Here is a 13,757-nt window from a genome sequence, read left to right as displayed (position 1 = left end):
TTCCGGGTCAAACTGAAATGTGATATTCTGGGTCACACCTAAAAGGGTCAGACTCCCCGGGACACAGAAAGGGTAAATTCGTGGGAAATGAAACACTATTACGTTATCAATAATCATGAACATTAAAGCTCTTCTTCCCTGTAGATGGATTGCAGTATTCGTCACTGAACGCCATCTTTGATGTAAAACAATGGGAAGTGCACATGCGTGTACCCGGTTCGCACGACTCTCAGCCAATGAATGGCGGCCAATGACATTTATTGAAATCCATCTATAGAGATTGTATATGAAATGACATCTTGAAAGCATGTTGGTATTTACAGAGCTGTGAAACACATTGGCCTCATTCGATGACCTTTTACCATTGGGCCAATGAGCCAACCGTGCCCTTCATAATAAAGCCCGCCCTCGCATGATCAAATCCGTCTATCTTGTCGCTCCCGGGGGAAACCTGTCATGTCAATTTTTCAAGAATATTTCCCGTCATGCATAGCGGGGTGACGTCACAGACATGATGTTTTGAATACTTATGGTTAGATATGGTTACGTCTCTGCGGGGAGGCGGCTGGTTTTAATTGTAGAAATGTGTGTCACAAATTACTCCTCCCTGTACCGAGAAGATGCGTCTCCAGTCAAGAATGCTCAAAATATGTCTTATCAGATACTCCTCAAATGCCGTAGAGATATCGCTCTTAATGCTAAAGCATCACCCTACGGCTATTTTGTCAAGAAGTATTAACACGCCAGAAATCTAATTTGGTATTTGAAGCGTCGATACCAGATCGCCGTTTGTAACATAGAACAGTCGTGTATTATTCTTATATTCGAGATAATGTGTTACGGAATTTTTCAATACACTGCTGCGAAGTAGACTGTGTGTTAAATGTATTCCCAGCTGCCGTTTCATGAAGATCAATTCATTTCTTATGTTTCATTTTTATGAGAGCAATCGATACTTGTGGTGAGCACATGTTCACTCTTAGTAGCTGCCTATCTCCATTAAACCTTCATGATTGTATGTCATCTGAACATTCACTGCACCAGTGTTTGGTTTCAGTTCAGTTGGTTCTACAAAACCCCTGCAACAATTCTAAACTCAGCTGATTGCATGTACACCCTAAGTTTATTTCTTTGTCAAGTTCATCAATTTCGTCCAGTGTGAATTTTATACAGTCCATTTACTACTCAATAACAACAATCGTTGGCCTTTGGAAGTTCGCATATTTTTATGATTATTTGTTGGTCCCTTCCCACTTTGTTTTACCCTTCTTTTGTTAAAGTGCCTTGAGCACCTTCGGTAGATTTGTGCGTTTTATGAGACTTCGTTATTATATTATTATTTTGTATCATCCGGCCGGAATCCTTGATACTTTAAATAGAACGAAATTTTGTTTTACGTTTTTTCATTTTTTTTGCAATTGTTAATCTTGTTTGATTAAAAGCTTATATTTTGCGTGTTTTCTTCATAGGGGATCTTATTTTAGTTGTCAAGAGCAAGGAGGTCACCCAAGAACAGCAGGAGAAGGAGCTCTTCCAGACCCGCCAAGAAGCCGAGCAGCTCCGCTCCGAAGCCTCCAAGCTCCAACAAGACCTCCAGCTTCGCCTCACCAATGTCACCAAAGAGCGAAACCTCCTGCTGCAGCGCATCCGTATATTGGAGGAGAGGTCTGAGGGGCTGCAGACCGACCTCAAACGGGCATGCTCGGTGTCTAGAGAGGACGAGGATGAGGTACAGAGGGCAGAGGGTGAGGTACAGCGGAGTGAGGTTGCTGAGGCTACTGATGATGTATTTGTTGAGCAGGAGGCTACTCCAGAAGTGGCTGTGAATTTTGAGGTGAGTGTAATGTCAAACTTGTGGTGGTGTGTATTAAAGGGAAGGTACACGTTTGGTAATTGTCAAAGCCCAGTCTTCTCACTTGGTGTATCCCAACAAAAGCGTAAAATAACAAGACTGTGAAAATTTGGGCTCAATTGGTCATCGAAACTACGAGAAAATGATGAGAAAAAAAAGCACCCTTGTTGGACGAATTTGTGTACTTTCGGATAAGAATAAACGACTTCTAGCTAGAAGTCTTTTATTATTTTAGTGAGAAATTACCTCTTTCTCAAAGTATATGCTACTTCAGATAAAGCCGTTTCTCAAAATGTTTTATAATACCAACAGCTCCCCAATGCTCGTTACCAAGTCAGTTTTTAAGTTAATATTTATTTTCAGTAATTACCAAACGTGTGCCTTCCCTTTAAGGACGCAGAAGAACCAAAGCAATCTTTAAGACACTCGACACTATTGGTAATTGTCAAAGACCTGTCTTCTCAGTTGGTGTAGCTCAATATATGCATAAAATAACAAACCTGTGAAAATTTGAGCTCAAGTCGAATTTGCGAGATATTAATGAAAGAACAAACACCCTTGTCACACGAAGGTATGCTTTCAGATGCTTGATTTCGAGACCTAAAGTTCAAATTCTGAGGTCTCGAAATAAAATTCATGGAAATCTTCTTTCTCGATAACTACGTCACCTCAGAGGGAGCCATTTCTCACAGTGTTTTATATTAGCAACCTCTCCCCATTACTCGTTGCCAAGAAAGTTTTATGTCATAACAATTTTTATGAGAAATTACCAATAGTGACCGTTAAGTTTTACCGAAATTGATTGCAAGGGCCATTTTTTAAAACTTATTTTCTCTACTTATCCACAGCATTTTGTTTCTACTTCAAAATATATATTCCAAATTTAACATCTGTTATTATTATTATTATATCAATTTCCAGCGGTGTCTTAAAGATCGGATAGCCACTCTAGAGACGCAGCTTGCTGAAGAGAGACAAAAATGCAAGGTGGCCGAAAAGAGGGCTGAGATGCTGAATGGAGGAGCATCAGGGATGGACGATGAGGGCGGGCTACAGGTTAGCCAGTCTGAGGATGCTGCATATAAAGAGCGGGAAAAGGAACTGCTTCGATTTGAGGTAAGTGATTTAATAAACTGTTGAGGTTTTAACTATGAATAATTACTACAATGACAAGATGCCCGTTTGTTTAGATGATCTCCTGTCATGGAACTTTGCAAAACCAAGTGAGTATACAACGTGGCACGGGTCACTGATAGCGAGACTCTCTCTCATACCATGAAGGAAGGAAATAACATTGGATTAAAGTAAATGATTTTATAATTATAAGAAATTGTGATTAAGTAACTAACAGTAACCGGTTATCTGTGTAGGAATCGAACCATCAACCTTGCCATTGCAAGTAATGAAGTCTAACCATTGGTGATGATGTGAACCCCAATTTCGAAATTTATGTGACAATGCTAAAGTGTGATATTAAGCTGTAAGACTTAATCATGTTTGAATTTGCATGAGGTTGTTTAACGAAGAAATAGGCAGTGTAGAGTGTAGACACCGGTGAATCTGTCTGTCGGAGATTCTAAGCGGGAAATTAACATGGACTGGATGGGGATTATTGTAAAGAGGGCGCTATCAGGAGTAGTTTGTACACAGTTCGCCGTTTGGCCGGGGACATAATCTCCGGAGGGACAGAATTTTCTGCCACAACAGCACTTTAAAGACAACTGGGCCAGATTTTGCAATTGTTATGACCGCGTTGGGAGGAGAGGGGGGGGGGAGGTTGTGAACGAAAATTACTTTTATTGAGGCAGAGATTTCGGAAAGTGTCAGGGGTAGACTGGAGCAAAGCAATTACCGAACTGACGTAAACTCACCGGGTTAACATTTACTGTCAAAACATTTTCAACCTTCGAAGGGCCCTGTTGCGGAGAACACGCCCCGTGTTCACGAGTGAGTCACAGTCTTTAGAATCATGCGACCTCCATAAGATTCTCAAAGACAAGTGAAAGTACTGAGAGCCCTAATAGTTACAGGCATTGCGTCCATGCCTCCTGGTGCCCTTGAAATGCTACAGTAGAAGTTTACAATTTCTTCACAGAGTGCTCTTTACCTAGGAGAAAAAGGCCTTGGTGCCCTTGCCCTTTCAAAAACGAAGCGTACATGTTCGCATGTCCAAACTTTGTATGTAGCGTTAACAATTGCTATTCTTTAACACTGTAAATCTGTGTGGACGTGTGCGTAAGTGCACATAGTGTTGCAAGTCCCGATATATTGTGTGGACCTCTTTTGTTCTCACTTTGTGTGTAGCATTAAAACATTGGGAAGCAACAATTTCAACTAATTGTCTCGCATCTCCACTTTTCCTCCCTTTAAAATAGAACTGCAGTTCTATTTCAAATTACTCGTTGTGCACGCCCCTTCCTCTTTCCTTCACCGAGGTTAAATCAACATTAATTCCGAACCAATCATGGGAAATGCTTGATTCACTTGGTTTGCAGATTGCGTCCCGAAAGCATGATCTATAAATAGCCTGTCTCGAAAAAGAGTGACTTGGTGTTTCTCGAAATCATTTCCGGCTACTCAAATGTCACGGACGCAGCCGATGAGTCTATGGTAGCCACACGAAAACAAGCTAAGCAAAACATTAAAGGAACACGTTGCCTTGAATCGGTCGAGTTGGTCTTTGAAAAGCGTTTGTAACCGTTTTTTATAAAATGCATATGGGTAGAAAGATGTTGTAAAAGTAGAATACAATAATCCACACAAACATGCTTCGAAATTGCACGGTTTTCCTTTTACCTCGTCGACTAACACGTCGGCCATTTATGGGGGTCAAAATTTTGACTCCCATAAATGGCCGACCATGTTAGTTCGCACAGTAGAAGGAAAACCACGCAATTTCGAGGCAAACTTGTGTGGATCATTGTATTCTACTTTTAAAACATCTTTCCAACCATATGCATTTTATGAAAAACGGTTACAAACGCTTTTGTTTTGACCAACTCGTCCGATCCAAGGCAACGTGCTCCTTTAACGCTAACCAGAATAAGTCTACCAGCCAAAATACCATGTCACATTAACAACTTGTAATTGGTATTCTGCTCATTAATGCTATAAGTATAAATTGTATAAGTAAATTACCAGTAGTTCAGATTCGAATTCACCGAACCCCACAAAGTATAGAAAACCAGTTCTAAGGGTGTAATGTAGTTTTTGGCAACTGCTGCGTGTTCGGTCAGAGGTGAGTGCTTGAAGTATTTGAACGAAACCAATACTCATTGTTATGACGCTGTTTGGTTTCTAGTTTACCTTTGAGCCTTGTAATAGTATGCAATAAAGTGAGAGGAAAAAGGCAGCCCTTACATGAAATATTAGTCTCGTTTGTTATGCCTGGTTGAACTTTGAGACGAACAATCCACTGTTACATCGTGCAGACACACGTTTTGTACAGTTAATACCAAGCACGATCGTAAATAGTAAAATAACACGAATCTCATACGAGTGTGTAATTCCAGGCCTTCGAGTTAGAGCTTGCAGACTTCTCTTCTTTCGTTTGATCTCTGGACCAAGTGAGCAATGAATGAAGTCAAATTGGTAATTAAGTGACTTCAAGCCACTTGATGGTATCCTCATCAATGTCTCTGAGTCCCTGCTCGCCTTTTGGTATTCTGAAGTCAGGGCAGTCTTTAAAGATGTGGATGATGGTTTGTGGGTTTTGTAGTAGCTCCGAAGCTAAGGAGGAACGAGGCATTACGGCACCAGCAAATTGCGAATTGGAATGAATTGCAAAAACAGCAAACCGAGAGATATCAAAATATCATACGCAGTGATTACGGGACTAAAGGCTGGTTATAATACAACCTTAGCTCCATGGTACAACATCGTGTCCAAGGTGATCGACCCCATCATGTTCTGTCGTTGAAAGTGAGTTTGACAAAGCGGCACCAGCAAATTGCAAATTGGAATGAATTGCAAAAACAGCAAACCGAGAGATTTCAAAATATCATACGCAGTGATTACGGGACTAAAGGCTGGTTATAATACAACCTTAGCTCCATGGTACAACATCGTGTCCAAGGTGATCGACCCCATCATGTTCTGTCGTTGAAAGTGAGTTTGACAAAGCGGCACCAGCAAATTGCAAATTGGAAAGAATTGCAAAAACAGCAAACCGAGAGATTTCAAAATATCATACGCAGTGATTACGGGACTAAAGGCTGGTTATAATACAACCTTAGCTCCATGGTACAACATCGTGTCCAAGGTGATCGACCCCATCATGCTCTGTTGTTGAAAGTGAGTTTGACAAAAGGAGCCATTGTTCAACGGTGTCTACAAGCATGTATGAGGATCGATAAAGAGGTGAATGACCTCATACTGCGATGTGATATTATGCTTGTCCCACTTGTATGTGCAAATGGCCTTAAACACATTAGTAACGTGGAGCATTGTCCAAACCTGAGCTGAATGGCATTGCTTCAAATGGTTAACCGCACAACTCAATACACTGTGTAGTCACTTTGTTCATTTGTCATTTGGTTGATTATAAACACATACATGCTTTATCAACTCGTTGAGATAATTTGGGATGAACGAACGGCTTAGAATGGGAGTCAACATTAACGTGATATGTCACTGTCTGCAAAAGGTAAGCTACAAAGTTGAACCTGTCACACATAAATGGGCTTTTTGAAAAGTGTTTTGGGGGGTGTGTATAGGCCTTAGTTGAACTTTTTGTGCATTTCATGACAGAGCTATGGCATTTGGCACACGTGCAGAGTATGTTAAGTGACAGACTTCTGGCTACTCGCAGGTTTGTCCTATAAAAACAATATTGGAATGACAAGATATGTTTTGAAATTGTGTACAATTGACTATCATCTCTTTTTATTCTTCTTGTACATGTTTTTTAAATGCCTCAATTTTTATGGTTTATAAACCATAATTTTTAAACCATGATTTTCGTGCTCCTATTTTTATGGTTTATAAACCATGATTTTCATGCTTCAATTTTTATGGTTTATAAACCATGTTTTTAAGATGACCCAATTTTTATGGTTTATAAACCATGATTTGTACACCATGAATTTGATGCTTAATTTTTCTGGTTTATAAACCATGTTTTAAAGATGCGTAAAGTTTCCATGGTTTATGAACCATGATTTACAAATGTTTGTTGCATGTTCATGGTTTGTAAACCATAAACTTACACACATCAAATACTACTGGTATGTAAACCATAAAAAGGATTTGGCAACACTTTCTATGGTTTACATCTAATTGCTATAAACCATGGTAAAAACATGCCTTAAAAGTGCCAAACAATTAATTGACAGACGGCGCCCCATAGAAAACCAATCAACAGAAGAACTTGTTGGAGTAAGTTTGGTTGGTCGTTAATTGTTTGAGTATTTATCAAAGGTATACCTTTCCCTTTAATTATAACCAAGGCATAATTCCATCACCTGTCGTAATGTAGGTTGAGGTTTGGCGCTTACTCATAATGATCAGTCGCTTTCAAGTAAAGGTTATGATAATGGAGTAGGATTATCCATAATTTTTATTTTCACTCGGCACGGGGTGGCGCATTATATGCTTTCCAGTGGATTGGGGAGGCATGTTTCAACCTTTGTCAGGGCATCACGTCGCTGATTGTTTTTTATTCCGTGGGGTGCACTGGAAAATTTACGCATTTGCATTTTGAGGTTGTGTGTTTTGAATTACAAAGTGTCTTGTGTTTTTCACCATATACAAATTCAAAATATACGCGGCAAGAGCCACCCCGTGTTAATGCTGACCGCAAAATAGTTCAATAATTCCAGACATGTGCGCAATGATTAATGATATTGTCCAAGATCATCGCCTTTGTTCAGTGATTTGAAGGCCTACTTATGCTCTAATTGTATAAGTGTACAAGTCTTTCTTACCATTGGTAAAAGGAGCACAATAAATGAAGTCACGTTTACATAACGCACTCGGCAACACAACAAATAACCAACGCAAATAAATGGCTGCTAAGCTGATTATAGCCGCATACTGGAACTCTCCTGTATCTTTTCATGAAGCACTTTTCAGTCCAAGGACATTTTTGGCTGGGTAAACAAAATACCAGTTGATCGTCCGGGTTTCTAAAAAGAGGAGGATGATGGCCTTTTTATTTTGTTTTTCTTATTTATTTCAAAGGCGGCCGCCAAGCATTTTAATTCAAACTGGCCACCAATTCTTCATTTTAAAGTCACTACTTACTTTATGTAGTTACAGATTCTTAAAGATTACTAAGTTTAATGAGAATACACGGAAAGTTTGTCGTTTTAAAATGGAAAAGGCAAAATAAAATATACAAAAAAAGGATGCGGCCTCAAAAAAGGGATGAGGGATGGGACGCTCTCTGGTATGTTGTTTTTATTTGGCCTTATTCTTCTGTCTTTTATCTTGTCTCATCTGTATGCTTGTCTTGGGGGGACGACTCTGTCTATCGACCTCATGCCGGGTAGACGAACAGTTGTAAGGCTGTCATTTCTCGAGACGCCGGTTGACGAGCGTGCCAGATCTGCTCGTTGTAAAACAAATCTTGAAAAGTTACTAATTAAATTGTGAAGAGATCTTTACAAACAATTGAAAACACGGGTTCAAGACGTTATGAATAAGGGGTTGAAAACGTTTGAAAATACGGAATTATCTTTCCAAGTTGACACTCTCGCGCCAGATTGTCGGCAATATCTCAAAAAAACACCAAAAAAACGCGACCACCGTTTGAAATGACATTTTTACAGGTGAGTTTTATCTTTTATTTTATAGAATTTGATATACGATTTTGATGTTCATGTTGGAATGTGGTTATGGCTCGATAAACCGTAGATTGCAAGTCCCGAGAACTATGGGTTTATTACAATTATAAATAACACTGACTTCTTCTAACAAAATTTGCTTAGCAAAATGTTTTGACTGGAAAGTGTTGTGCGCAATGAATGTTAATATTGAGATAGCAAATGATGATTTTTGAATAGCAACTGACACATTTTGCAGCAAAACACTTTGACTGGAAAGTTTTGTGCGCAATGAATGCAAATTATTATTGAGTTGCAAATGATGATTTTTGAGTAGCAGCTGATACATTTTGCGGAGCTAAAAAAATACACCATCCTGCTTTACAAGGGAAATAGTTGACTTAAGAAGATGACATGCCACGTTCACTATACCGGTGACCTGACGTAACATGTGGTCGGTCAAACAACATCTTAAGACTGAAATGTCAACTGCTAGCCCTCCTGCCTCGTACGATCGATTTGATCAAACCACGACTAATTGTGGCAGGATCGGATGAATTTCTATATAAACCGTGAGGCAGCCACGAGAGCTCATTGCCATAGAGCACGGACCTTTTTTTCTCCCAAGATGTTAGTGTGAGAGTTTAAAGGAACACGTTGCCTTGGATCGGACGAGTTGGTCAAAACAAAAGCGTTTGTAACCGTTTTTTATATAATGCATATGGTTGGAAAGATGTTTTAAAAGTAGAATACAATGATCCACACAAGTTTGCTTCGAAATTGCGTGGTTTTCCTTCTACTGTGCGAACTAACACGGTCGGCCATTTATGGGAGTCAAAATTTTGACCCCCATAAATGGCCGACGTGCTAGTCGACGAGGTAAATGGAAAACCACGCAATTTCGAGTCATGTTTGTGTGGATCTTTGTATTCTACTTTTACAACATCTTTCTACCCATATGCATTTTATAAAAAACGGTTACAAACGCTTTTCAAAGACCAACTCGACCGATCCAAGGCAACGTGTTCCTTTAAGACATACTATCCGCATCCTCTCCAACTGCCGAGGAGGTAGGATGCTTAAAGGGACTGGACACGTTTGGTAATTACTCAAAATAATTGTTAGCATAAAACCTTACTTTAACGAGCAATGGAGAGCTGTTGATAGTATAAAACATTGTGATAAACGGCTCCCTCTGAAGCAACGTAGTTTTTGAGAAAGATGTAACCTCTCCCTCAAATAATAGAAGACTTCAGCTGAAGCCGTTTATTATGCATCTGAAAGCACAAAGTAATGCAACAAGGGTGTTTTTTCTTTCATTTTTCTCTTCAAAATACAATGACCAATTGAGCCCAAATTTTAACAGGTTTGATATTTTATGCATAATGTTGGAATACAACAAGTGTAGAGAATACTGGTCTTTGACAATTTCTAATAAAGGTGTCCAGTGCATTTAAAGACATCCTCATGCACTCCAACTGCCGAGGAGGCAGGATGCTTAAATCAGATCAAGACATGTGTCTTCATTACTCCCCCCCCCCCCTTTAAGCAAGTTAACCATCACCAAGGTCGGGCCCCATCGTAGCAGATATCGTCTGCCGTCATTCGCGGTGACTTCCCCGTTGAACTTTGGGACGGCATAGGGGGTACTTATGGTTGGAGAATCCCGTCTTGTGGTTTGTGACATATTTGTGTCAAAGCAAGCAGTGCACCGTTCTCATTTTGAAGGTGATTGGTCTTGTCTAGGAGAGCGAGTTGGAGATGGTTTGAGGAATCCTGGGGTTTCTCAAGATTCATAAGTCAGTCTTAGTTCATCTTTCTATGGAGCTGCTTTGTTGTGATCACTTGCGCTAATGTATATGATTCTCCTGAATGATTCTTCTGAAGACGAGCAGAGTACACTGTTGGAACGTTGAGACCACACCTGCATTCAGCACTTTTCAGAGCCAACACTCCCACACAAAAAGATTTACAGATGGTTGTATCCGCAAGTTTACTATTTCTTAAAAGCTTCTTCCTTAAGAGTATGAATTGACGGCCGGAGAATCGGCTAGTTACATTCGCTTTATAACGAGCAGCCCGTATTAGTCGTCGCTATATCCGAGTATTGATATTAACAGCACAGTTGCTATACGGAAGATACCATACTTAGATTACATTTATGTAGCGTTGAGGTTATGAAGGTTGCTTTAATAACGAGTGTTTGTCAGAGGAACTTCTGTTCATGAGTGTCAAGCAGTCGTGTCAGTGTCAGGAATCGTTTACCTCGTAAGGTGAGTCTGTTGGAGAATATACCTCAAATGTTTTTGGATGGAATACAATGATATTCTTGCACTGTTTTATGATCCGGTTTGAAAGAGCAATAGACCTTTGTCAATGAAGCCTCCATCTTTGTCATGTTCCTCATTTCAAATAACAAAAATGTATGCCAATAATCATTTTTCAAATAGGAACCAGACTATTTTTGTTCTTCCAACCTCGGTTTAGGTCCGTTGATATCAAAGGGAGAAATTCATGATGACTGCACAATGATCAGGTCTATATCGGATTGTATTTTCCTTCATTGGTCATAATAAGCAAGAGCAACTGGTATTGTAACACGTGCTCTGAAGGAAGGTGACGAAGAATGTCCAGTTTCTGATTTGGGAGAGAATTGCCACTGAAAACGAGCAGAATATACTGTTCAAACTTCGAGACCACACGGCTCTTTTCAGAGCCAATACTTACACAGAAGAGATTTACACATGGTTGTTCCCGCAAGTTTACTACGTATATATTCATAGTTTCTTCCTATTTATCCACACCATTTAAAAGCTTCAAACAATAATATAATTTAACAGTATTTAAATTTCACCGTTTCGCAAAGAAAAAGAAAATGACTAAACAAGCAGTTGAATTTGAATCTGTCCTCAGCTGTCAAGGAACTGTGTACAATGAAAACTCAATTAGGCTGTAAGCTTTCGTGATCTATTTAAAGTCGCTTTTCCCCCTAGAGGCTTGACGTTAATTACTGTCGACAGAAGTAGCCAAAAGCCCTTGTGCAAGAGCTGTTAAAGCCTAGTCTCTGCTCATTCGTTGGACAAGGATCATTGATGGACTTGCTCCCCTAATCCTGGTTTACTCAAGTTTCAGAAGTCAGTTTTGGTTCATCTTTCCATTGAGCTGTTTTAGTGTGAAGGTGCTAAGGTGAATGAATTTGACGACAGGGAATTTGTTAGTTAGACCCGCTTTTACAAGCAGCCCGTAGTAAACGCCGTTACCCTTTATACCATGGTTTACTCGTTGTTTTGGGCTCAAAAGTGACCGTTGAGGAACCACCGTCAAGAGGATATTTCCCCGTAGCCAAGAAACGCCGACGTAGTTGCAGCCAGCATTGTTTCTCTTCTGCTCCTCGTTAAGTTCCACCGAAGCTCTACGCGTTAAGAACATTGACAATATTTTCCAGTGTTGAGGAATCGATGCTGTCAGCCACGGTGATTATTGGTTAACGTGAATGCGAAGTTTGGATGTACATGATTATGAGGTTTTGCGGATATTGGCTGCAACGACAACGTTGGAGTATGGGACTTTTTGCCGATCTTGCCACAGCCGAAGCCATTACTCCAGACACGGCTTCGGATAGCATATCACGCTACAGTCTTCTCTCCGTTGTGTAACACAACAATATGTAACAATGACTCCAACGGAAACGGATAAATCAGTATTTCTTGAAATTCGGTTTGATAATACTGATTTAAAGCTAGATTCGTCGTGAATATTGTCACCACAGAGCAGTATCATATAATATTGTATCAGAGAAGTATATATATATAATTAACAAATTTTCAATTCACTGTTATTTGTCCACACAGCTGACTGAGTGTCACCTTGCCATTGATGACCTGACCTCAGAACTTGCCCGAGAGAGGGAGCTGTTTGCTCACGAGAAATCCGAGATGGATCTCCGATTACAAGAGGTTAGTGTTATAACGTAGACGGAAAAATGCTCTATAGACAGCGTTAAAGGCACTGAACACTATTGGTAAATACTCAAATAAATGTTTGCATAAAAACTTACTTGGGAAGGAGTATTGTAGAGATACTGATAGTATAACACATTATGAGAAACGACTCCCTCTGAAGTAACGTAGTTTTTGAGAAAGAGGTAATTTTTCACTTAATTGTTAAAAGACTACAGGACTGAAGCCTTTCATTAGAAATCTGAAGGCAAACAAATCTGTGCAACAAGGGTGTTTTTCGTGCATTATTCTCTTGCAACTTCGATGACCATTTGTTGGAGTAAAAAAAAAATCCACAAATTTGTTATATATGCGCATAGTTATGTTGGGATACACCAAATGAGAATACTGGTCTTTGATAATAACCAAAGGTGACCAGTACCTTTAACATTTATGCCTCTATTTTTACATCATGTAAAGGGTTGTATTATGAATTCCCTTTGATTGCACTCATGTGGGTTGGACTTTGCAATCTCATGGGTTTCCTGTTTAGACAGGAAGACGTGAGTCGAACTGTTAATAGAGTGGGTTCCAATTTAATGCTCTTCGTCACGATGCGTGGGATGATTGGAGGAAAGGCAGTGCGACCTCCGTGCACAATGTCATGTGCATGTGCCGTAGCATGCCCACATTTATTGATATCATGAACTGCGTGGACCGAAAAGAAACCCAATTTAGAATGTTTTTCACAATTTCATGTTTTGAGTTGAGAACTTCCATTTTTAAGTTCATACGAGAACCATGTTTTCTTGGAAGCAATTCTCTCTGAAATTAAGGATAACGTGTTTTACATGCTGAAAAATGTGCATGGTTTTCACTGTTTTTTCCTGACTCACAAAACGAAGTGAGCCAACTTTTTCACAGGTTTGTTATTTAGTGTACACTGTTTGATCACACAAAACATGACCACTTTTCAGCTCTACAAATCCTGAATAATACTTTTAATACAAAATGTGCATTGTCTGATAACGCTAGTTAATAATCACATACCAATCGTGAGACACCACGAGAACACAATAATTATTCACATAAGGACTGTTTGTCCTTAGCAAATACGTGAACGTGAACGTGAACGTGAACGTCAGAAACTGTGCTGTTTCTAGGTGACTTCACCACTTTGGGCTATTGCGTGCTCACGTATGA

The 13,757-nt window shown here is 39.7% G+C and overlaps 1 protein-coding gene across 8 annotated transcripts in view; it reads left to right on the top strand.

Annotated features, from left to right (window-relative positions):
• Window positions 1–13,757, top strand: part of LOC139950172 (uncharacterized) — a 165,235-nt gene that overhangs the window by 63,017 nt on the left and 88,461 nt on the right. For all 8 annotated transcript variants that reach the window (XM_071948805.1, XM_071948804.1, XM_071948802.1 and 5 more), the window contains 3 exons: window positions 1,470–1,834; window positions 2,774–2,968; window positions 12,468–12,572. In XM_071948805.1, the coding sequence (XP_071804906.1) occupies window positions 1,470–1,834; window positions 2,774–2,968; window positions 12,468–12,572 (665 nt within the window). The remainder of the gene's footprint in view (window positions 1–1,469; window positions 1,835–2,773; window positions 2,969–12,467; window positions 12,573–13,757) is intronic.

The sequence above is a fragment of the Asterias amurensis genome, chromosome 17 (assembly GCF_032118995.1).
Source record: "Asterias amurensis chromosome 17, ASM3211899v1".
Lineage (NCBI taxonomy): Eukaryota > Metazoa > Echinodermata > Asteroidea > Forcipulatida > Asteriidae > Asterias > Asterias amurensis.
The sequence above is the reverse complement of the archived record's forward strand: the minus strand, read 5'-3'. Positions and strand labels throughout refer to the sequence as shown.